The sequence below is a fragment of the Megascapheus bottae genome, chromosome X (genome assembly GCF_031878675.1).
Source record: "Megascapheus bottae isolate mThoBot1 chromosome X, mThoBot2.hap1, whole genome shotgun sequence".
Lineage (NCBI taxonomy): Eukaryota > Metazoa > Chordata > Mammalia > Rodentia > Geomyidae > Megascapheus > Megascapheus bottae.
This window is the reverse complement of record NC_143547.1, coordinates 67,188,720-67,207,623: the sequence shown is the minus strand read 5'-3', so window position 1 is coordinate 67,207,623 and position 18,904 is coordinate 67,188,720. Positions and strand designations below refer to the sequence as shown.

Below are 18,904 nucleotides of genomic sequence, written 5' to 3'. Positions count from 1 at the left end.
CTTCTGCAGAGCAACAGGAAATGGCAAACAGAGTAAAAAGAACCTACAAAATGACAGAAAATCCAGGCAAGGACTAATGTCCATTGACAGGGTATTAATATCCAGAGTACTTTTACGAACTCGCAGTATGTTGAATATCAAAGGAACAGATAAGACCATATAGGTGGTTCACACCTATAATCCTAGCTGCCTTGGAGGCTTAGAGTGGGAAGACTGAAGTCCAAAGCCAGCCTGGAGGAAAACAATTCTTGAAACTCCATCTCAAACAATAATACACAAGAAAGGGCAATGCAGGGGGTGAATCGGGTCAAAATATACTATGTACAGGGTAGAAATGGCATTGTGTCACCCATTACCTTTTACAACTATTACACAAAATGCAATTAATATACACTAAATAATATAATTTCTCAATATTTGTTGGGTGATTGGATTTTAAGGGATGCTTCCTGAAACCATTTTTGTTATTTAATGAAATTATCTAACATAATTGATGATTAAAATTGTGAGTAGTTATTAGTGTTATATATTTATCTTATTTTACTTAAACATTTTTGTGTGTCACACTGGGTCTTCTGATCATGGTTTGGGCACTGTGAATCAGTTTTTAAGCTCAAGGTTGCCTACTACTGGAGGCACAACTCCACTTCTGAATTTTTGACAGTTCATTGAAATGAGAGTTTCACAGACTTTCCTGCCCAGGCTAGCTTCAAACCATGATCCTCAGATTTCAGCCTCCTGAGTAGCTAGAATTAGAGGCATGAGCTACCAGGGCTAGCTTATTTAATCTTTTTTGAGGAGCTGAAAATGAGATTTATTTCTTAGCACAGGCACGTTATGATAATTTAGTGTTGTTTCTACATTATACAGGATATCCTATTTTATGACATAATATGCTGCATATATCATTAATTATATAGTTTATAATGTGTCATATAGAATAAATAAATATTAAAATACATAATTAAGAAAAGTAATGCAAAGATTGACACATGCTCATAAAATTTGTAGTTTTTAGAAATGGATTTATAGTTTGGTTTTAAAGTTCCTAGAAGTCACTGTATAAAAGGTTGATTAGTATTTCAATTTGTCCGTATTGTTGAAAACCATTACCATCTTAAAATAGAAATCTTTCCATAAAGTTCCTCAAATTTTTATCTTTAAAAGGTACCACATACATAGAAAAAAGCCAGAAGTGGTGCTGAGGCTCAAGTGGTAGAGCTCTAGCCTTGAGAAAGTCCAAGGACAGTGCTCAGACCCTGAGGTCAAGATCAGGACTGACAAAAAAAATGTCTTAAAGAGAATATTGTAATATTCAATATATGTAATACTGGTGTCTTCGTGTATTTTTTTTATTATTGCCCTCAATGTGGATCCATGGCAGAATGAGAATATAAAGATTCCTACCAAGCTTAACTAAATGGAAATAAAATTCAGGTGTCTAGAAGATTGTAAAATAACTAGTCTTTCAAATGTATTCCTTATAAATATGTTTAAATCCATTGTCTACAGGTGCCTAGAAGCACCCCTTGGGTAATAATATTTAATATTATGCCTGTACCTTTAAAGAAATGACCTTTTGCAACATTATCTGAAAGTTCTGGAAGTCTCGTACGTACACACTGGAAAACACTTTACGTTACCCGCCTCTCTAGTTCTCATTCTCGCGTGGATCATGGAGAGTGAAGAGGGAGCACCGATCAGCGTTCCCGAAAGTGAACCAATACATTCTACGTTGTCAGGAATTGAGGACAGAGAACCCCAAGTTCCTGTCGACAGTCCTATCAAGGATGTTTGCGATAGCAGCACCGACATAATGGGGGGCACTGAAGTTGCCGTGGAACATGGCGGCTGGGCCGAGGCCTGTACTAGCAGCATGGAGGACGAGAATAAAGCGCCACCCAGCGAACCACCAAGCGAACTAGAAAGCCAACCACCAAGCGAATCAGAAAGCCAACCACCAAGCGAATCAGAAAGCCAACCACCAAGCGAATCAGAAAGCCAACCACCAAGCGAATCAGAAAGCCAACCACCAAGCGAATCAGAAAGCCAACCACCAAGCGAACCAGAAAGCCAACCACCAAGCGAACCATCAAGCGAACCAGCAAGCCAACCACCAAGCCAACCATCAAGCGAACCACCAAGCGAAGCAGCAAGCCAACCATCAAGCGAACCACCAAGCGAACCAAGCGAAGCAGCAAGCCAACCATCAAGTGAACCACCGAGCGAACCACCGAGCGAACCAACAAGCCAAACATCAAGCCAGCCAGCAAGCGAACCAACAAGTGAACCAACAAGCCGACTGGGAGGGAAAAGTCAGTGTCTTTTTATTTCTCTATTCTAAGGGGAGGAGGGGGGTCTCTGGGCAAACTGAAATTCTAAAAGTGAGCGTTGATCATTGTCCTGTGAGGAATAGAGATTCCTTAGTCACTCAGCTGGGGAAACTCGTGCGGATTACTGAGCCTGGACGCCATATTTATTTAGTGGTGTTTTACGTAGTGGGTTTTCTACGCTGATTGAGTCGTAGCAAATAGATGATGAATCTGATGGAACACATTTTAGAGAACAATGAAATAGGCCGGCTTAGCTGGGAAAACTCTTCACGAGTCCCCAGAGTCGGCCCTGTGTAGAAAGTCATGGGATAGAAAGTAGTGACCTTGCTCTCTAAGCGTCCCCTCCGCCAAACGCCCACGTGCTCCACACATTTTTGTGCCTTTTAAGCTTTCCCGCCTACTGTGAGGAGAATGCTTTGTAGCCACATTTGATTGGCCAGGAGTCTTGGAAGGCGTTTTTTAGTTGGCTCTGAAGCCCTGCGGGCTGGGAGGGCGGGGAAAAAGGACTATTGCGGCTCCAATCAGTTCCTGTGCTGTGTGAATGCTGCACACAGGCCACACCCTTCTTGGCTGAGAGGAACCTGGGCTCCTACAGCCTTAAGAGAATGGCGGCCATGACAGTGACTCTTTAGTCGGCTGACTTTTGCTTTTTTAGTTTTTCTTTTGCTTGTGCCTATCCTTGGGCTTGAATTCAGTGTTTGGACATTGTCCCTAAGCATTTTTTGTGCAAGGCTCGTATCACTTGACCTGCAGCACAACTCCAGATTTTTAGTGGTCAATTGGAGATAATACTCTCATGGACATTCCTGCTAGGAATGGCTTTCAACCGTGATCATTCTGAGTAGCTAGTATTACGGGTGTGAGCCACTGGCCCCTGGAAGGGTAGTTTTTTATATTTATTTATTATTATCATTATTCTTATTTGGAAGTGGCACTGTGGCTCCAGGGGTAGAGTAGTACCCTTGAGCTGAAAAGCTCAGGGACAGCACCCAGGCCCAGAGTTCAAGGCCCACGACTGACAACAAACAAACGAAAATACAGAATATTCGGGCAGGTTGGTTTAAGAGTTGGTTTCAGCCTTTAGTTTTCATTCTTTCCTTCGTCCTAGAAGCCATTTAACTTGTATAAATAGCAACCACTGTGTGGTTGAATTTTACTTCTTAAGAGTCAAAGAATATCTTTAAGTTGGCTAAATCATGTTTCTAGCAGCTTAGCTCATTTGGTCTTCAAATTATTACATCATAGCATTTTGCATTGACTTTGGAAGAACTCTGCCTATTAGAAGGTAGATAAATGACTTTAGGAACAATCAAGACATTACATAAGATATTGGACTTTGGGTAAGGTCTTGCATAATTTAACTATTGACTACTAAAAGTAATCAGCAAAAAGAGTAAAACCAGTTTTAAGTGACTTTCTGTCAATTTTGTTTTCTATGACCTCAAAAACAAGAGACGGGCAAAAGTGTGACCGAACCTCCTTTTGAACTTGAGAACCATTTTATAATGCGTCTGCCTATGGTAAGAAACCTTTCCATCCCTGAGCTAATATCCCTTTACAAAAGTGTGCTTCTGAGTGAATTCACTAACATGTATTTCAAGCCATAAGATCTCAGAATAAAGCTGGGCACTGATGGCTCACGCCTGGTATCCTAACTACTGAGATCGCTGAGATCTGAAAACTGCAATTCAAAGCCAGCATAGGCAGTTAACCACTAGGAAACTAGAAGTGGCACGGTGGCTGAAAGTGATAGAGAGCTAGCCTTGATCAGAAATACTCAGGGACAGCACCTAGGCCCTCAGTTTAAACCCCACAACTGACAAAAACAAAACAAAACACTTTCATTCACAGCAATCATAGTCTATCAACTAGCCATAATTGTTATGTCTACTCTTCTAGGAACATTTCTTTCTGTATGCACCAATGATAACAGAGGTGATTTCCTGGCAGCATATTTGTGATAATGATGGATCCTCTCACTTAGCACAGACACAGCCCATTCCCTGAGCAGCCAAGAGAAAATTCTTGTAAATTATTTTTTCTTTCACCTCAGAGGGACTAGCACTGTCTTCTAAAAGTTCATTACCATGCAGGGCTGCCAGAGCTCATCTAAACATTGTATTTTAAGTCTATTTCCTACTAAGACCTATATTCAAGCATTATTTAGTTGAGCCATCTATGTTTAGGATGGGTTCAGAAAGCTCTTTCTCCATTGAAAATGTATCCAGTAAAGCTTAGCTATTAGAAGTACTTTTTTTAAGGCATGGATGTTTTTCTTTAGTATTGTCTATTCTAGCTTCCAACTGACAATTATTACTTATCAATTTACATCCTTTCTAGGAACATGCTTGTACTGTTAGGAACCTAATACATTCCAGAAGTGTCCCTATGAAGAATAAACTGAAACTTGATTTATCTTGTAAGTAGCTAATATATTTAACAACAATTTATTAAGAGATTATTACATGTCAGACACTGTACTAGATGCTGAAGATATGAAAAAGAACATGATCTCTGTTTTGAAAGACTCATTGTTTAAGGAAACTATTCACTCAATGCCTCATTGTTTTTTGTTTATTTTTACCAGTTCTGGGGTTTGAACTCAGGGCATGGGCACTCTCCTTTGACAGTTGTTTTTTTGTTGGTCATGAGACTTGAACTCTGGGCCTGGGAATTATCCCTGAGCTCTTCAGCTCAAGGCTACCACTCTACCACTTGAGCCACAGTGCCACTTCTGTTTTTTTAGTGATTGGTTGGAAATAGAGTCACACAGACATTTTACTGCTGGGGCTGGCATTGAATCATGATCCTCAAATCTCAGCCTCCTGAATAAGTAGGATTATAGGCATGAGCCACCATGCCTGGCTTTGGATACTTTTTGTTCAAGGCATTCTGCCACTTGAGCCACAGCATCACTTCTGGCTTTTTCTGAGTATGTGATACTGAGGAATCAAACCAGGGCTTTGTGCATGCTAGGCAAGCACTCTACCACTAGGCCACATTCCCAGCCCAATGCCTCACTGTTTTTAAAGGGGAAAGAAAGTAAGAATTATGCAACTTGTGGTAATCATAGTGTGCATAAGGAAGATCTTGGAGATCAATTGCAGTTATCTCATATAGCTGATAATCTATAGCTAGATTCTTTATGATTTCTGAATGTCCAAGAGAATGACAAATGAATATGAGTTCTTTGTAAAAGTCTAGAACTCTCCTTTAAATATTTTTATATTTGCACACCATATGATAAAGGATCAATATCCAAAATATGTAAGTAACAACTCAGTAGCAAGAAAACAAATAACAATGAAAATGGGCAAGAGGACCTGAACATACTTCTCAAGGAAAGAATTGTTTCCTGGGATAGAGGCTCAGGCTTTTTGCCTAGGCCTAGCCTAAGAGCATAATCCTTTTACCTATACTCTCTACATAGCTGTGTGTATAATGTGAAGCACATACCTTGCTTCCTTCTAGAAATAGGGGTTTCATTAACTTTCGTTTTCTCTGAGCTGTAATCTTCCCAATCTCTGCCTCCTTAGGAGACTTTTACAATTAAAAGTGAGCTGTTGTAGTAATTCACTGCGCATTTTTTTCAAGTCCTGGGACTTGAACTCAGGGTCCAGGCAATATCCCTGAGCTTCTTGTGCTCAAGGTGAGCACTCTTCCACTTGAGTCACAGTGCCACTTCCAGCCTTTTCTGTGAGTGTGGTACTTAGGAATCAAACCCAGGGCATCGTGCCATGTAGACAAACATTCTACCACTAAGCCATATTCACAGCCCTGGGTACTCTTAATGCTTGAATATGAAATGTATACACGGGGAAAGGAAATAAAATTGCACCTTATAAGTACTGTGATATAAGTGGAAAATACAGGGTCTCCTAAAGCATTTTATCTTGTAGTATATTCTTCCAAATTATCTTGAGCTGAAAAATATTTGTGTCTGTGACATGTGGACAGACTTCAAAGTTCATTGTGGCTGTTGGATAGAATATAATCATTATATAGATTTATATAGAATATAGCCATTATATAGATTTATATAGAATATAATCATTATATATTTATATAGAATATAATCATTATATAGATTATATAGGATTTTTCCACTTGAAACTTATTAGCACCATTCCAGAACCACTCCTCCTTTCATCCAACCTTTTGAAAGTACACAGAGTGAAGCAGTTGAATGTTTGTTTAAAGGAATGTATTTAAGTGAATGGAATTTTCTTTTTTATTTTTTCCATCTCTTTTTTGGGGGGTGGTGGTGGTTTGAGCTTAGATTCGAATTTAGAGCCTGGACACAGACTGTGAGACTTTTTGCTCAAATCTAGCATGATACCATTTAAGCCACACACTTCCACTTCCAGCCTTTTGATGGTTAATTGCAGATAAGAGCATCACAGACTTTCTTGTCCAGGCTGACTTCCAAACTTAATTTTCTAATTTCAGCCTCTTAAGTAGCTAGGATTACAAGTATGGGCTGCTGGCCCCCAATTGTGTGGGGACTCTGGACCCCAAAACAATTGGAGTTTTCCTTTCAGGACAAAAGTGAAATAGTTTCTATTTGTCTATATTTAATTAAAAAACAACCAAAATCTTAGCTACTTTCCAGGAGGAAACATAAACTGCGAGTGGGGTGGGGAGAGCTCCACATGCTCTCCTTTCATTTTCTCTAAGTTACTAACTTTTATCACTGCAAGAAATAGCAGGCTTCACAGAAAAACTCTTCTGTCCAACCTAACTCTTCATTATTTAGGAGCTTCATAGTTCATTGAGAAGATGTCAGCTTTAAACTTTTCTACTTCATTTTAGCTGATGGACGTCATGGGATAGTTCAGATAGAAAATGTCCGGCTATCTGCTAAGATGGTTGATTTGCCTTGCATTATTGGAAGCTTGAAAACTCTTGATAAGAAAAGCTTTTATAAAACAGGAGATATTTCTCAGGTATGGAATATTGTTTTTCTAAATCATCTTGTGCTGGTTTCAGCAGCAGATTACAGGGTGACAGATGTAGAGATGGCTATGCAGTGATATCTCAGAATATTATTCATTAAATAATTAATATTCCAGTTACCATCAGAAGGCAAGGAATGCGTTGAACTGACAGAGATGATTAAGCTGAAGTTCTTATCCCCAACTCTGCTATAATAGGCTCACATTTGCCCAGGGAAAGCTTATTGAGGTTACAGTTACATTCCAAGGGTGGATTATGGAAAATCAGGAAGCACTTAAGCAATTTTAGTAAAGGATGCGGGAATTTCCTCACTAAAGTAAGTAAATACAGGGACTGCTGTCTTTTGGCAGGAATTAATGCAAACTGTCAAACATTGATTTAAAAAATCCGTTCAGACAGAGCCAGTGGTTTTCCACTGTTATCATTCATACTTTAAACACATAGTCCCCATAGGGCTCTATGATTCCCACATCATTCTCACATCCTTCAAGGAATTCCTTTCATTTCTCTTATTTTCAATATTCCTTTTCACTTGTCGAATGGCTGATGCCTTTTCTATTTTCTAGATAGATTGTACAGAAATAAAATGTCAGAATTCTGGTTCAGTGTTTGATGCTTAACTTTTCACTACCTTGTTTAGTCCAAATAACCTGCAGAACCCTCTTTTGCTATTAGGAGTAAATTAAATTAATTAAAAAAGCATGAGCAATCAGGATGTTATTCTGATGTTTTGCTAGTACCAGTATGTTAAGTAAAGATTTTAATTGGCTCATATTTATCATCTCTACTAGTCCCTCCCTAAATCAAAATACTAAAACATATGTTTTCAACACATTACTTTTGCAGTAATCAATACTGTTAATTAAAAAAATCAGCTTTTTAGTACAAAGCTACTAGAAGTGAAAGGGGAGAGGGTGAGAGAAGAAAATGAAGAGAGAGAAATAGGGAGAGAGGTGACAAGAAGGGAGACTGTGGATACATACTACACAATACTTGGTTTTCCTGGAAATATCAAACATCAGTCTTTTCTGTGTTTCAGGATTTGTGGTAGTAATTATTTATTACTAACCCAAGGTTTAGAACCATAGTAAACTTCTTTCTTTTTGTTAAATGTAGATGCTTGTGTGCAGTGATGATGTTGTTCAGCCTTCTCCAGAGGAAGTGGTTATTTCAGCTAACCATAGTATAACTGGGAATAATGAGGAAAAAAAGAAAAAATATGCCTGGAAACATGGTAGTAAGTCATTAACAACTTTTTCATTTTCGGTGACTACATTTAAATACTCGGTCCTATTCCCAGTGTATCAAGGACCTATTGTCTGGTTCATTAGGCTCTCAGACACTTGTTATGAAGTCTTTTTGTTTATCAAATTCAGAGAGATATGTGACTGCTATTTTTTATGTGTATGTTTCACACTTGTATTTATTGTAGTTGCTCCACCACTTAAGAACGTCAAAAAGAGAAGGTTCCGGAAAGTCAAAAGAAAGGTTAGTCTTATGCTGTTTGTGTATCTGCTGTTGAATTAGATGATTAAGAGTGCGAAGTACAGGCAGGAAGTCAGTTGGGAATTAATTTGTTCATTTGTTTATATGTTCAGTAAACAACTCCAATACTGTATGTTAGCAGTTGTGAATATCTGATGTTTGACAGTATAGGTTAATTAGGGCACTGGAGCTCATGTTTTTAGCTTTCACTTACAAGATTTAGCTTGAAAATGAACATATCCTAGCCAGGCTCCGATGGTTCACACTTGTAATCCTAGCTACTCAGAAGGTTGAGATACGAGGATCATGTTTCAAAGCCAGGTCAGACACAAAAGTCATAGAGACTCTTATCTCCAATCAGATCTCAGCCTCCTCAGTTGCTAGAATTACAAGCATGAGCATCCAGTTTGAGATTGTCCTTTTTTTTAAGTCTTTGTTTAGTCTGATCCTTGGGGCTCATGCCTACAATCCTAGATTTGAGGATTGCCATTCAAAGACAGCCTGGGCACAAAAGTCTGTGAGACTGTTAACCCCAATTAACCACCAGAAAACCGGAAGTAGTGTTGTGGCTCAAAGTGGTAGAACACTAACCTTTTGAAGAGCTCAGGGACGGTGCCCAGGCCCAGAGGTCAAGCCCCATGACTGATTAAAAGAAAAAAGAACATATCAAGAATATGAGAACTGGGACCTGTGCTTATATTTCTAACTTTGCTGCAGGTTGGTAGGAACATGGGCAGGCTATGGGAGTGCTATGATTCTTCTTTCTATAGTAATTTTTTTTGCCAGTCCTGGGCTTGAGCTCAGGGCCTGAGCACTGTCCTTGGACTTTCTCAAGGCTAGAGCTCTACCACTTGAGCCTCAACACCACTTCCGGCCTCCGTGCATGCTAGGCAAGCACTCTACCACTAGGCCAAACTCCTGGCCCTCTATAGTAAACTTTTTAACTTGTAGCACTTGTAAGAATTGACAGAGAGATGCCATGTGCTTTTTTCCCTCAGTTTTCTCATTGTAACATTTTATAAAATTATAGTATAGTATTACAAACAGGTAAACAACATTATTGGAAGTCATTGATTTTATTCACATTTCTCATTCACTTCTACACATGTGTATGTGTATGGTTAATTCTCTGTAAGTGTATATTTGTGCATGCACACACGCACGCAAGTGCACACACACACACACACACACACACACACACACACGTGTGCCAGTACTAAGACTTGAGCTCAGGCTCTGTGTGCTGCTTTTTAGCTTTTCTACTCAAGGCTGACACTCTACCACTTGACCCACGGCTCCATTTCAGCTTACTGGTGGTTAACTGAAGATGAATCTCATGGATTTTCTGCCCAGGCTGGCTTCAGATCACCATCTTCAGAACACAGACTTCTGAATAACTAGGATTAAGGCCAGTTGCTAACTGGCAGTTCTGTGCAGTTTTATCTCATGCATAGGTTCATATGCACTTACTCATTTAAACAATTCCACTACCACAGTATTTCTTGTCTTGTTCTTAATTATTCAAGTTAGAGGTCATTTTGGGAAGAGTTGATATCTACTATTTTTTCCCAGATAAAATGTCGCTTTGGCTTCATACTGTCAGTTAACAGTATTTATTTAATACCTCCTAAATATAAAACTAAGTATAGTTGTAGAGCTCTTTAAACATTACTAAAATATAGCAATTGCAATATAGCTTCATTGTTTATTTTAAAGGTCCCTGATGCCAAGTCAGCTGAAGAGTTGAGCTTTTGTGAGGTAAAGCAATCATAGTGTAATTTCATTGTTTAAATTGAATGTGTTGTATTTAGTATCCCACTAGTTTTTTCATATATTTTTACTGTAATTAATAGAAGGGTTATATTATATTCACCAGATAGAAAGTGCATCACTTCACAAGCATTGATATCCTTTCTCGTGTCTAGTAGCTCACTAGTTTTTAACAAATCAAATGAATTACAAAACTTTTTAGAACCTTTCTTCTTACCTCTAACCCTTGCTCAGGGTATGTATATGTCAAAAACACATAACCTGGATTTTATTCACTGAGAAGTGCACCCCGTGTTTAGTGTCCAAAAACTTCTAGAGAAAACGATACCATTTAGCCAGTGGTCCTTAGTATTACAAACGGATTTTTTTCTCTAATTTTATTTTCAAAGCATAGCCTTGCGATAGCATATATCCACACTATATTGATGTCTATTTGTAGATGATGAACTGGTAGCTGTAGAGACAATTCTCTAAAAGTAGATTCAAGGGAAAACACCCACCTAAGATCCAAATTTTGTAGGAACATTTCTTGAATTAATAATTTGGGGAAATAACTCTGAGATTCAGTCTAAAAAGATCAAATGTCACAAGTGATTTAATTGGAGAAAACAAGCTTACTAAATAAACATATAAGCCCTATTTAAAGATGCTTTTGTAAATAGCAGGGGTCATGGGGCTTGAACTCGGCTTAGGAACTGTCCCTGGGCTCTTCAGATAAAGGCTACCGCCCTACCCTTGAGCCAAGCTCCACTTCTCATTTTCTAGAGGTTAATTGGAGATGAGTCTCATGTCCCTTTGTGTCTGGCTGGCTTTGAATCATGATCCTCAGATCTCAGGCTCCTGAGTAGCTAGGATTACAGGCTGGGTGCTAGTGGCTCACACCTGTAATCCTAGCTATTCAAGAAACTGAGATTGGAGGACTATGGTTCAAAGCCAGCTCAAGAAGAAGCAAAATGCAAGTAGTGGAGGTGTGTTTCAAGTGGTAGAGAATCAGCCTTAAGCCAAAAAAAGCCAAGCAAAGCTAGGTACCAGTGGCTCATGCCTGTAATCCTAGCTACACGGGAGGCTGAGATCTGAGGATTGTGGTTCAAAGTCAGGGCCGGCAGGAAGTCTATGAGACTCTTATTTCCAATAAACTACTCAGAAAAATCTCTATGTGGCACTGTTTCTCCAGTGGTAGAGTGTTAGCCCTGAGCACAAAGAGGCCAAGAGCCTCAGGGATTGTGCCTAAGCTCCAAGTTCAAGTCCAGGAACAGCAAAAAATGTAAAAGCCAACAGGAAGGTATGGTTCTGAGTTCAAGCCCCAGTATTATGTGAACACACACACACACACACACACACACACACACACACACACACACACACACAAAGTAAAACTGGTGATTGGATAAGTATCTAGCAAGACCTAGTTAATTGGAATTCATTGGTTTATAGGAACTGGGTACTTCTCCAAAACACAGAGGGTTAAATGACAGTAGCAGTAGTAACTCCCAAACTCTACTTCAGTTCATTGATTCTCCAGAAGTGGAAAAGGAAGTGAAGAGACTGCTCTTTTCGGATGCTGAAGCCATCAATATACGTATCCTTTACAGCAAATATTTTCCATAGGATCTGTTCCACTCAATGTGCATATAATGATAAATCTAGGATTTGGTTTTTTTGCAGGCCAATGATCAAACTCAGGATCTTGGTAAAGCAAGTTTTTTTTTCCATTGAGTAACATTTTCAACCTTCACTTCTGTTACTTGTGTGCCAGTTTTGATGTGTAGAGAACATAGACATTTTAGAAATGTTCCTTTTTATACAGTACTAGCTCTTGAATTCATGTCCTCATGATCTTTTTCCACTTACTGCTCATAGCTAACACACTACCACTTGAGCTATAGTTCCAGTCTGGCATTTTATTCATTAATTGGGGACAGAGTCTGCCTGGCTTTTCTGTCTGGCTAGCTTCCAAACTCCATCCTCCAGATCTCAGCCTCCTCAGAGTCCAGTATGTATTTATGTGCAGCTGGGTGGGGGTGGCTCACACCTATAATCCTAGGTACTCAGGAGGCTGAGGTCTGAGGATTACAGTTCAAAGCCAGCTTAGGTACAAAAGTCTGTGAGACTCTTATCTCCCATTATCCAGCAGAAAACCGAAAGTGACACTTTTCCACTCGAAAGATATAGACAGAATTGGCTTACATTTGAACTACATTAAGTAACCTTTTTAGTAGAAGAACGTCTTCCTTTGAGTTTTGCTCTCTCCTTTCCTTCTGCTTTCCCTTGACTGCCCTACCTTTTAGGATGGGAAGTTGTTGCTGATGAGGAAAACAAGGAAACAGAATTTCAAAGATGCCTTTCAGACTCTCCAGTATCCCCAGGAACTGGTGACTATAAGGAAGATTATAGTTTATCAGGTATTTCAGTAGAAGCAGAATTGATGCTTCAGGTAGGCCAGATGCTAACTATATATGAGGTGTTTCCCTAGATTCACAGGATAAATCAATAAAAAGGACGCTTTTACCTTTCTTTCCTTTTTTTTGCCAGTCCTGAGTTTGGGCTTAGGGCCTGAGCACTGTCCTTGGACTTTCTCAAGGCTAGAGCTCTACTGCTTGAGCCACAGCACCACTCCTGGCTTTTTTCTATGTAAGTGGCACTGAGGAATTGAACCTGGATCTTTGTGCATGCTAGGCAAGCACTCTACCACTAGGCCAAACTCTCGGCCCTGCTTTTACCCTTCTTCCCTGTTATTGTTCCTCCAGTTGGAATTATAATTTCCCTTCCATCCTAGGTATTCCATTTCCTATGGACCTTTCTAAATAGCTTGAGATAATTTACTTTGTATTTCCTGCCATTGTTTCACGAAGGGAATAATTTCCCTGTTATAAAATTGATTTATAAAATTCTCTGGTTGGTAAGAGTTTAAGCCCCCCCCCAAAAAATATCTCTGGTTGGGCGGGGAACACAGCCTAGTGGTAGAGTGCTCACCTAGTATGCACGAAGCCTTGGGTTCAATTCCTCAGTACTACATACTCAGAAAAAGCTGGACATGGTGCTGTGGCTCAAGTGTCAGAATGCTAGCCTTAAGCAAAAAGTGTCCAAATACAGTGCCCAGGCCCCAAGTTCAAGCTCCAGTACTGGAAAAAAATTCTCTGGTTGCCTAGTAAATTTGAGGGTAAGGAGGAGTTTTATCTGGGGTGGGAGTCATTTGCAAAGCTTCAGGGTAATTTCATCTTCATGCTCAAACTCAATAGAATATGAGAGACTGCGGAAGATGTTCAGCGATTCTAGTAGTACCAGTGAAGATGATGATAAACATGACAAAGAGGAGGGAGACGATGATGATGAACTCATAGAGGTAGAAGAAGAGGAAGATGATGGTTTTGAAGAGGATCAAGAAAGGATACTACGAGCTAGAATTATCGAAGCCAGGAAGTATGAAAAAATAGAAGATATCTGTGAGCTAGGTAAGTCAGTAGAAAAAACAAAGGTATTGAATGGGATGGGTAGCAGAGATAAAGACTAGCTCCCAATATCCATTCCATACAAGTTTGAGAAGTTTTTGGTCAGAGCTTGATTTGGATCTTTATTCATTAGTTTAGGCTATATGTAGTTACATAAAAGTCTCTTCTCTACCTTTGTTAGTTTTGGAACTTCAGAAGCAGATTTATTTTAAGGAGAAAAAACTGCAAAGGATTCAGAACAAAGCAGAAAGACAGAAGACTATCATCAGGAAAGTGGATAACCTACCCCTCAAGGTAAGAACTCTTATTGACTGGCATTGAACACATCCTCATATCTCTGAAAATTCCCCCTTTGTGTTTCCACTCTTGTCACCATTATGGAGTGTTCTTGTCCATTTAAGAACCTAAACAACACCTGAGAAGGCTCCAATGAAGAATTGATGCAGAGTGTGTAAAATAAAATAGGTCGTTTTTGTGACTTAAATCATCTAAAAATCATCACTCTTGTATGGTTGACAGGTTTATTTATTTTTTTTGTCAATTGTGGGGCTTGACCTCAGGGCCTGGACACTGTTCCTGAGCCTCTTTCTGCTCAAGGCTATCGCTCCACCACTTGAGCCACAGTACCACTTCTGGGTTTTGAGTGGTTAACTGGAGATAAGAAACTGACCAGGACTTTTCTGCCCAGGGCGACTTCAAAGCACAATCTTCAGATCTCAGCCTCCTGAGTAGCTCGGATTATAGGCATGAGCCATAGGCTGATTGACAATTTTCTTTCTCTTTCTTTTTTTCTTTCTTTCTTCTTTCTTTTTTTCTCTTTCTTTCTTTCTTTCTTTCTTTCTTTCTTTCTTTCTTTCTTTCTTTCTTTCTTTCTTTCCCTTTCTCCCTCTCTTGGTCTCTGACTGTGTATCTCTGTATCTCTCTGTCTCTCTCTTTCTCTTTCTTTTCCAGTCCTGGGACTTGAACTCAAGTCTTGGGCACTGTCCTTGGGCTTTATCAAGGCTAGGACTCTGCCACTTGAGCCACATGCCACTTTGACTTTTTCTGTGTATATGGTTTGAGGAATCAAACCCAGGGCTTGATATATGCTAGGCGAGCACTCTACCACTAGGCCACACTCCAGGGCCTGATTAATAAATTTTTAAATCAAATTATTCAACAAATTATTCCATATTCAGTTGTTCCCTTTCATTTGACACACGGCATTCATTATTTATACAATTTATTTTCCAGGCTCATTTGCATTGTGTGCTGGAGCAGCTTAGATTACAGGAAAAGGAAAGGCAGAATCAGGTGAGTACTATGTTTATAAACAATAAAATACTTGCTTCAAAGAACCTTCCCTCCAGTGTCATTTGGGTCTTTATATCTCACAAGAATAGAGATCAACAAATGTTCTAAATACAATAGCAAGATGGATCTCTACGGAGTAAAAAGCACTTAATGTACAGTGTGGAATGAAATGCAATCCTTGTCTTTGATAAATAGCTAACAGAACCTGCAAAAAGTGATAGCAAACAAGTTATCCTACAAACATGAAAGTACAAACTGAAGGAAAGTACTGTGAAAAAACAGAAAGTCGCTGTTGTTAATCAGAATAAAGAGAATCCTGAATTCTGTTGATAGATCACGACAAACTTTGAGAGAAGAGTCATTTAAAACCCAGGCCTCAATACAGGGAGGCAGAGAGTGGGATGAATAGCTTTGTGGGCAGAGCATATTTGACTCACTTGGTCTCACTGAAGAACTCAAGTATTTATACCATGGAAGAGATTGGCTTAACCGAACATTGGAAAAAATATGCATAAGTCATAGCAGAGTAGTTCTTCTCAGGCTATGATAAGGAAGATGAGTTTTAGTCCTAAATGGGCTTCAAGAGGTCCTTGAAGAGTTTTTGAGTAGGTGAATTACATCTAATTTAAACTTTAAAAAACTGGGTGGGAGTGTGGCCTAGTGGTAGAGTGCTTGCCTAGCATGCATGAAGCCGTGGGTTCAATTCCTTAGTACCACATACACAGAAAAAGCTGGAAGTGGTGCTGTGGCTTAAGTGGTAGAGCACTAGCCTTGAAAAGGCTCCAGAACAGTGTGTTGGCCCTGAGTTCAAGCCCCAGTATTGGCAAAAAAATATTACCATAGGGCTGGGCATGTAGCTTACTTGGTACAATGTCTGTGCATGGCCCCAAGTTCAAACACCAACACTGAAAAACAAAATAGTTTGCTGGGCATGTTGGCTTCTGCTTATGATCCTAGCTACTCAGAAGGGTGAGATTAGTAACATTATGGATTGAGACCAGCCAGAGTGCAGGTCTGTGAGGCCCAATCTTAACCAATATCTATGTGTGGTAAGGCCCACTTGTCATCCTACATACAGTAGGTATCATAAAAAATGAGAAGGTTGTGGTTTTACGGGTATAGGCCCAATATATCCTGGCAAAGAATAAGACACTATTATTTAAAAAAGAGCAGTACAAAAAAGGGAGGATGATGTGGTACTAATAAATGACAATTGACTAAATGAAGTCATAAAACTTAAGTGTTTAGATGCATTGTTCATGCTTTTCTGCCTTTTCTTGTTTGCAGCTCTTTTTCCTTCAGGAACAATTGAGATACTTTCAGAAGAAGTGAGAAGAGTTCACCAGCTAGTCTGCAGACATGGTGAAACAGTGCATGTTTCTTCAGTTGCCTTATGATGAATCAGTTCCATTTGTTTCTTTTATCTTTTTTACTAGTTATAATACGTTCAAAGATCGTAGTCATGTAGACAGGGAGAAAACATAAATGTAACAGCTTTAAAGATCCCACTCTACCATGAGATTTTGTTTCTTGGTTAATTTGAGAATCTTGCCTGTAATTATCAAAGACAGTCTTTCCTAGAATGCCATATAGCTGGTTAGTATATTTTAAGACATTTTAAAAATCTTTTGTTTTTAAGTGTTTCCTACAAAAAAAAGAAAAAAATTCATTTTGTTTCTGAACAAAGGAAAAAAGTCAGTCCATTCCTATCAAAGGCTAGGACGAGCTACAATTTACGTGCCTGCCTCTCTGCAGTTAATAGTAGGTTCTGTCCTGCCTCTATTCATATAAAAGCTGCTCTCCCACTCTGGGCTAACTTCTTGTTGCTGCTTATCTGTGTTCTATTGTGTAATTTCAACTGTGGCTGGAAATGGTTAGGGCAAAGTGAAGAAATTCTGAGCTGTTCTTATTTTGAACTAACCTGCATAAGAAAATATAAGGAAAATTCAAATGTCTGTTATACCTATGAGAACTTGCTTTTAAAGCCCTGGATTGTTTTGGGGGTGTTTTTCAAGTTACATTATTAGGATTTTATTGTGTGTTTTTGAGCAAAATAAAAAATAAAAACTTTAAAATTCTGTCAACTATTTTGGGGGGATGTTGGAAAGGTTTTGCACATGTTAAGCAAGTTCCCTGGCACTGAGCTAAATTCCAAGCCCCTAATTGCTGGAATATTTTCTTTTTGCTAATTCTGGGGCTTGAACTAAGGGCTTGAGTGCCGTCCCTGAGCCTCTTTGTGGTCAAGGCTAGCGCTCTACAACTTGAGCCACAGAACCACTTCCAGCTTTTTTTGAGCAGTTTATTGGAGATATGAGTCTCACAGGGACTTTTCTGTCAGGTTGGCTTCGAACTTCAATCCTCAGATCTCAGCCGCATGAGAAGCTGGGATTATAGACATTAGTCACTGGCATCTGGCTTGGGTGCTTGGTTTTATTACTAGATGATTTCCTGACACTTCTGAAGGTGTAGTATAAAAAAGATTGTAAAATAGGGCTGGAAATGTGGCTTAGTGGTAAGAGTGCTTGCCTAACATGCATGAAGCCTTGAGTTTGATTCCTCAGTACCACATACACAGAAAAAGCTGGAAGTAGCACTGTGGCTAAATTGGTAGGATGCTAGCCTTGAGCAAAAGTAGTATGAGGACAGTGCCCACGCCCTGAATTCAAGCCTCAGGACTGGCAAAAAAAAAACCCTGTATAATATCTCAGTAATCGTTTTAATTTGTAATATTAATGGATTTTATGTTGAAAGGATTTATTTGGTTATCAAAATTTTGCCTATTTTCACTTTTAAACTATTTAGAAAATTTAAAATCATGCATATGATGTGCCTTTCTTTCTCTTTCTTTCTTTCTTTCTTTCTTTCTTTCTTTCTTTCCTTCTTTCTTTCTTTTTGTCAGTCATGGGGCTTGAACTCTGGGCCTGGGCGCTGTCCCCAAGCTCTTCAGCTCAAGGCTACCACTCTACCCCTTGAGCCACAGCCCCATTTCCTGATTTATAGTGGTTAATTGGAGATAAGAATCTCATGTTCTTTAGTGTCAGGCTGGCTTTGAACCTTCATACTCAGATCTCAGCCTACTGAGTAGCTAGGATTACAGGCATGAGCCACCATGCCCGGCATGATGTGTCATTTCTATAAGACCTAACTCTGTGGACTGGTGTGAGAAATGAGAGGTTGGTGATAGGGAAAGGGATAGAAAATGTTTTATTTTGCCATGAAATGGCATTTTAAAACTCTATTTCTATATGTGAAAATACAACAATAAAACCTGTTAAAATTTCGGAATGGTTTAATCACAATAAAAAATAATTAAAAAAATTTCAGAATGGGGAAGAGGAAAAGGGCGAGTGACAGAGGGGTGAGTTAGGGATACTTTGCATTCCTGTATTGAAGTGTCACAACGAAGCCCTCTTCCATACAGCTAATATATACTAATAAAAAATCATTATTAATAAAAAAGCTTCTGAGCCTAGCACTGGTGGCTCATGCCTATAATCCTAGCTACTTAGGAGGCTGAGATCTCAGTTCAAAGCCTGCCCTAGCAGGAAAGTCTTGACAGTCTTACCTCCAATTAACCCCCAGACAACGGGAAATGGAGCTGAGGCTCAAAGTGGTAGA

General features: G+C 39.3%; 1 protein-coding gene across 2 annotated transcripts; it reads left to right on the top strand.

The window, feature by feature from the left end:
• The first annotated feature begins 1,657 nt into the window (after positions 1-1,657).
• On the top strand, positions 1,658-17,337 carry Taf7l (TATA-box binding protein associated factor 7 like). Of its 2 annotated transcripts, none has more exons than XM_090325641.1 (13): positions 1,658-2,315; positions 3,786-3,853; positions 4,674-4,752; positions 7,146-7,279; positions 8,406-8,526; positions 8,722-8,777; positions 10,491-10,532; positions 11,979-12,123; positions 12,833-12,916; positions 13,784-13,996; positions 14,175-14,287; positions 15,227-15,286; positions 16,574-17,337. In XM_090325641.1, the coding sequence occupies exons 1-13, from the start codon at positions 1,676-1,678 to the stop codon at positions 16,616-16,618; spliced, it is 1,800 nt and encodes a 599-aa protein (XP_090181767.1). In that variant the 5' UTR covers positions 1,658-1,675; the 3' UTR covers positions 16,619-17,337. The 2 variants fall into 2 exon arrangements, with proteins under 2 accessions (XP_090181767.1, XP_090181766.1); XM_090325640.1 differs by having other exon boundaries at positions 12,833-12,946.
• The last annotated feature ends 1,567 nt before the right edge of the window (positions 17,338-18,904 follow it).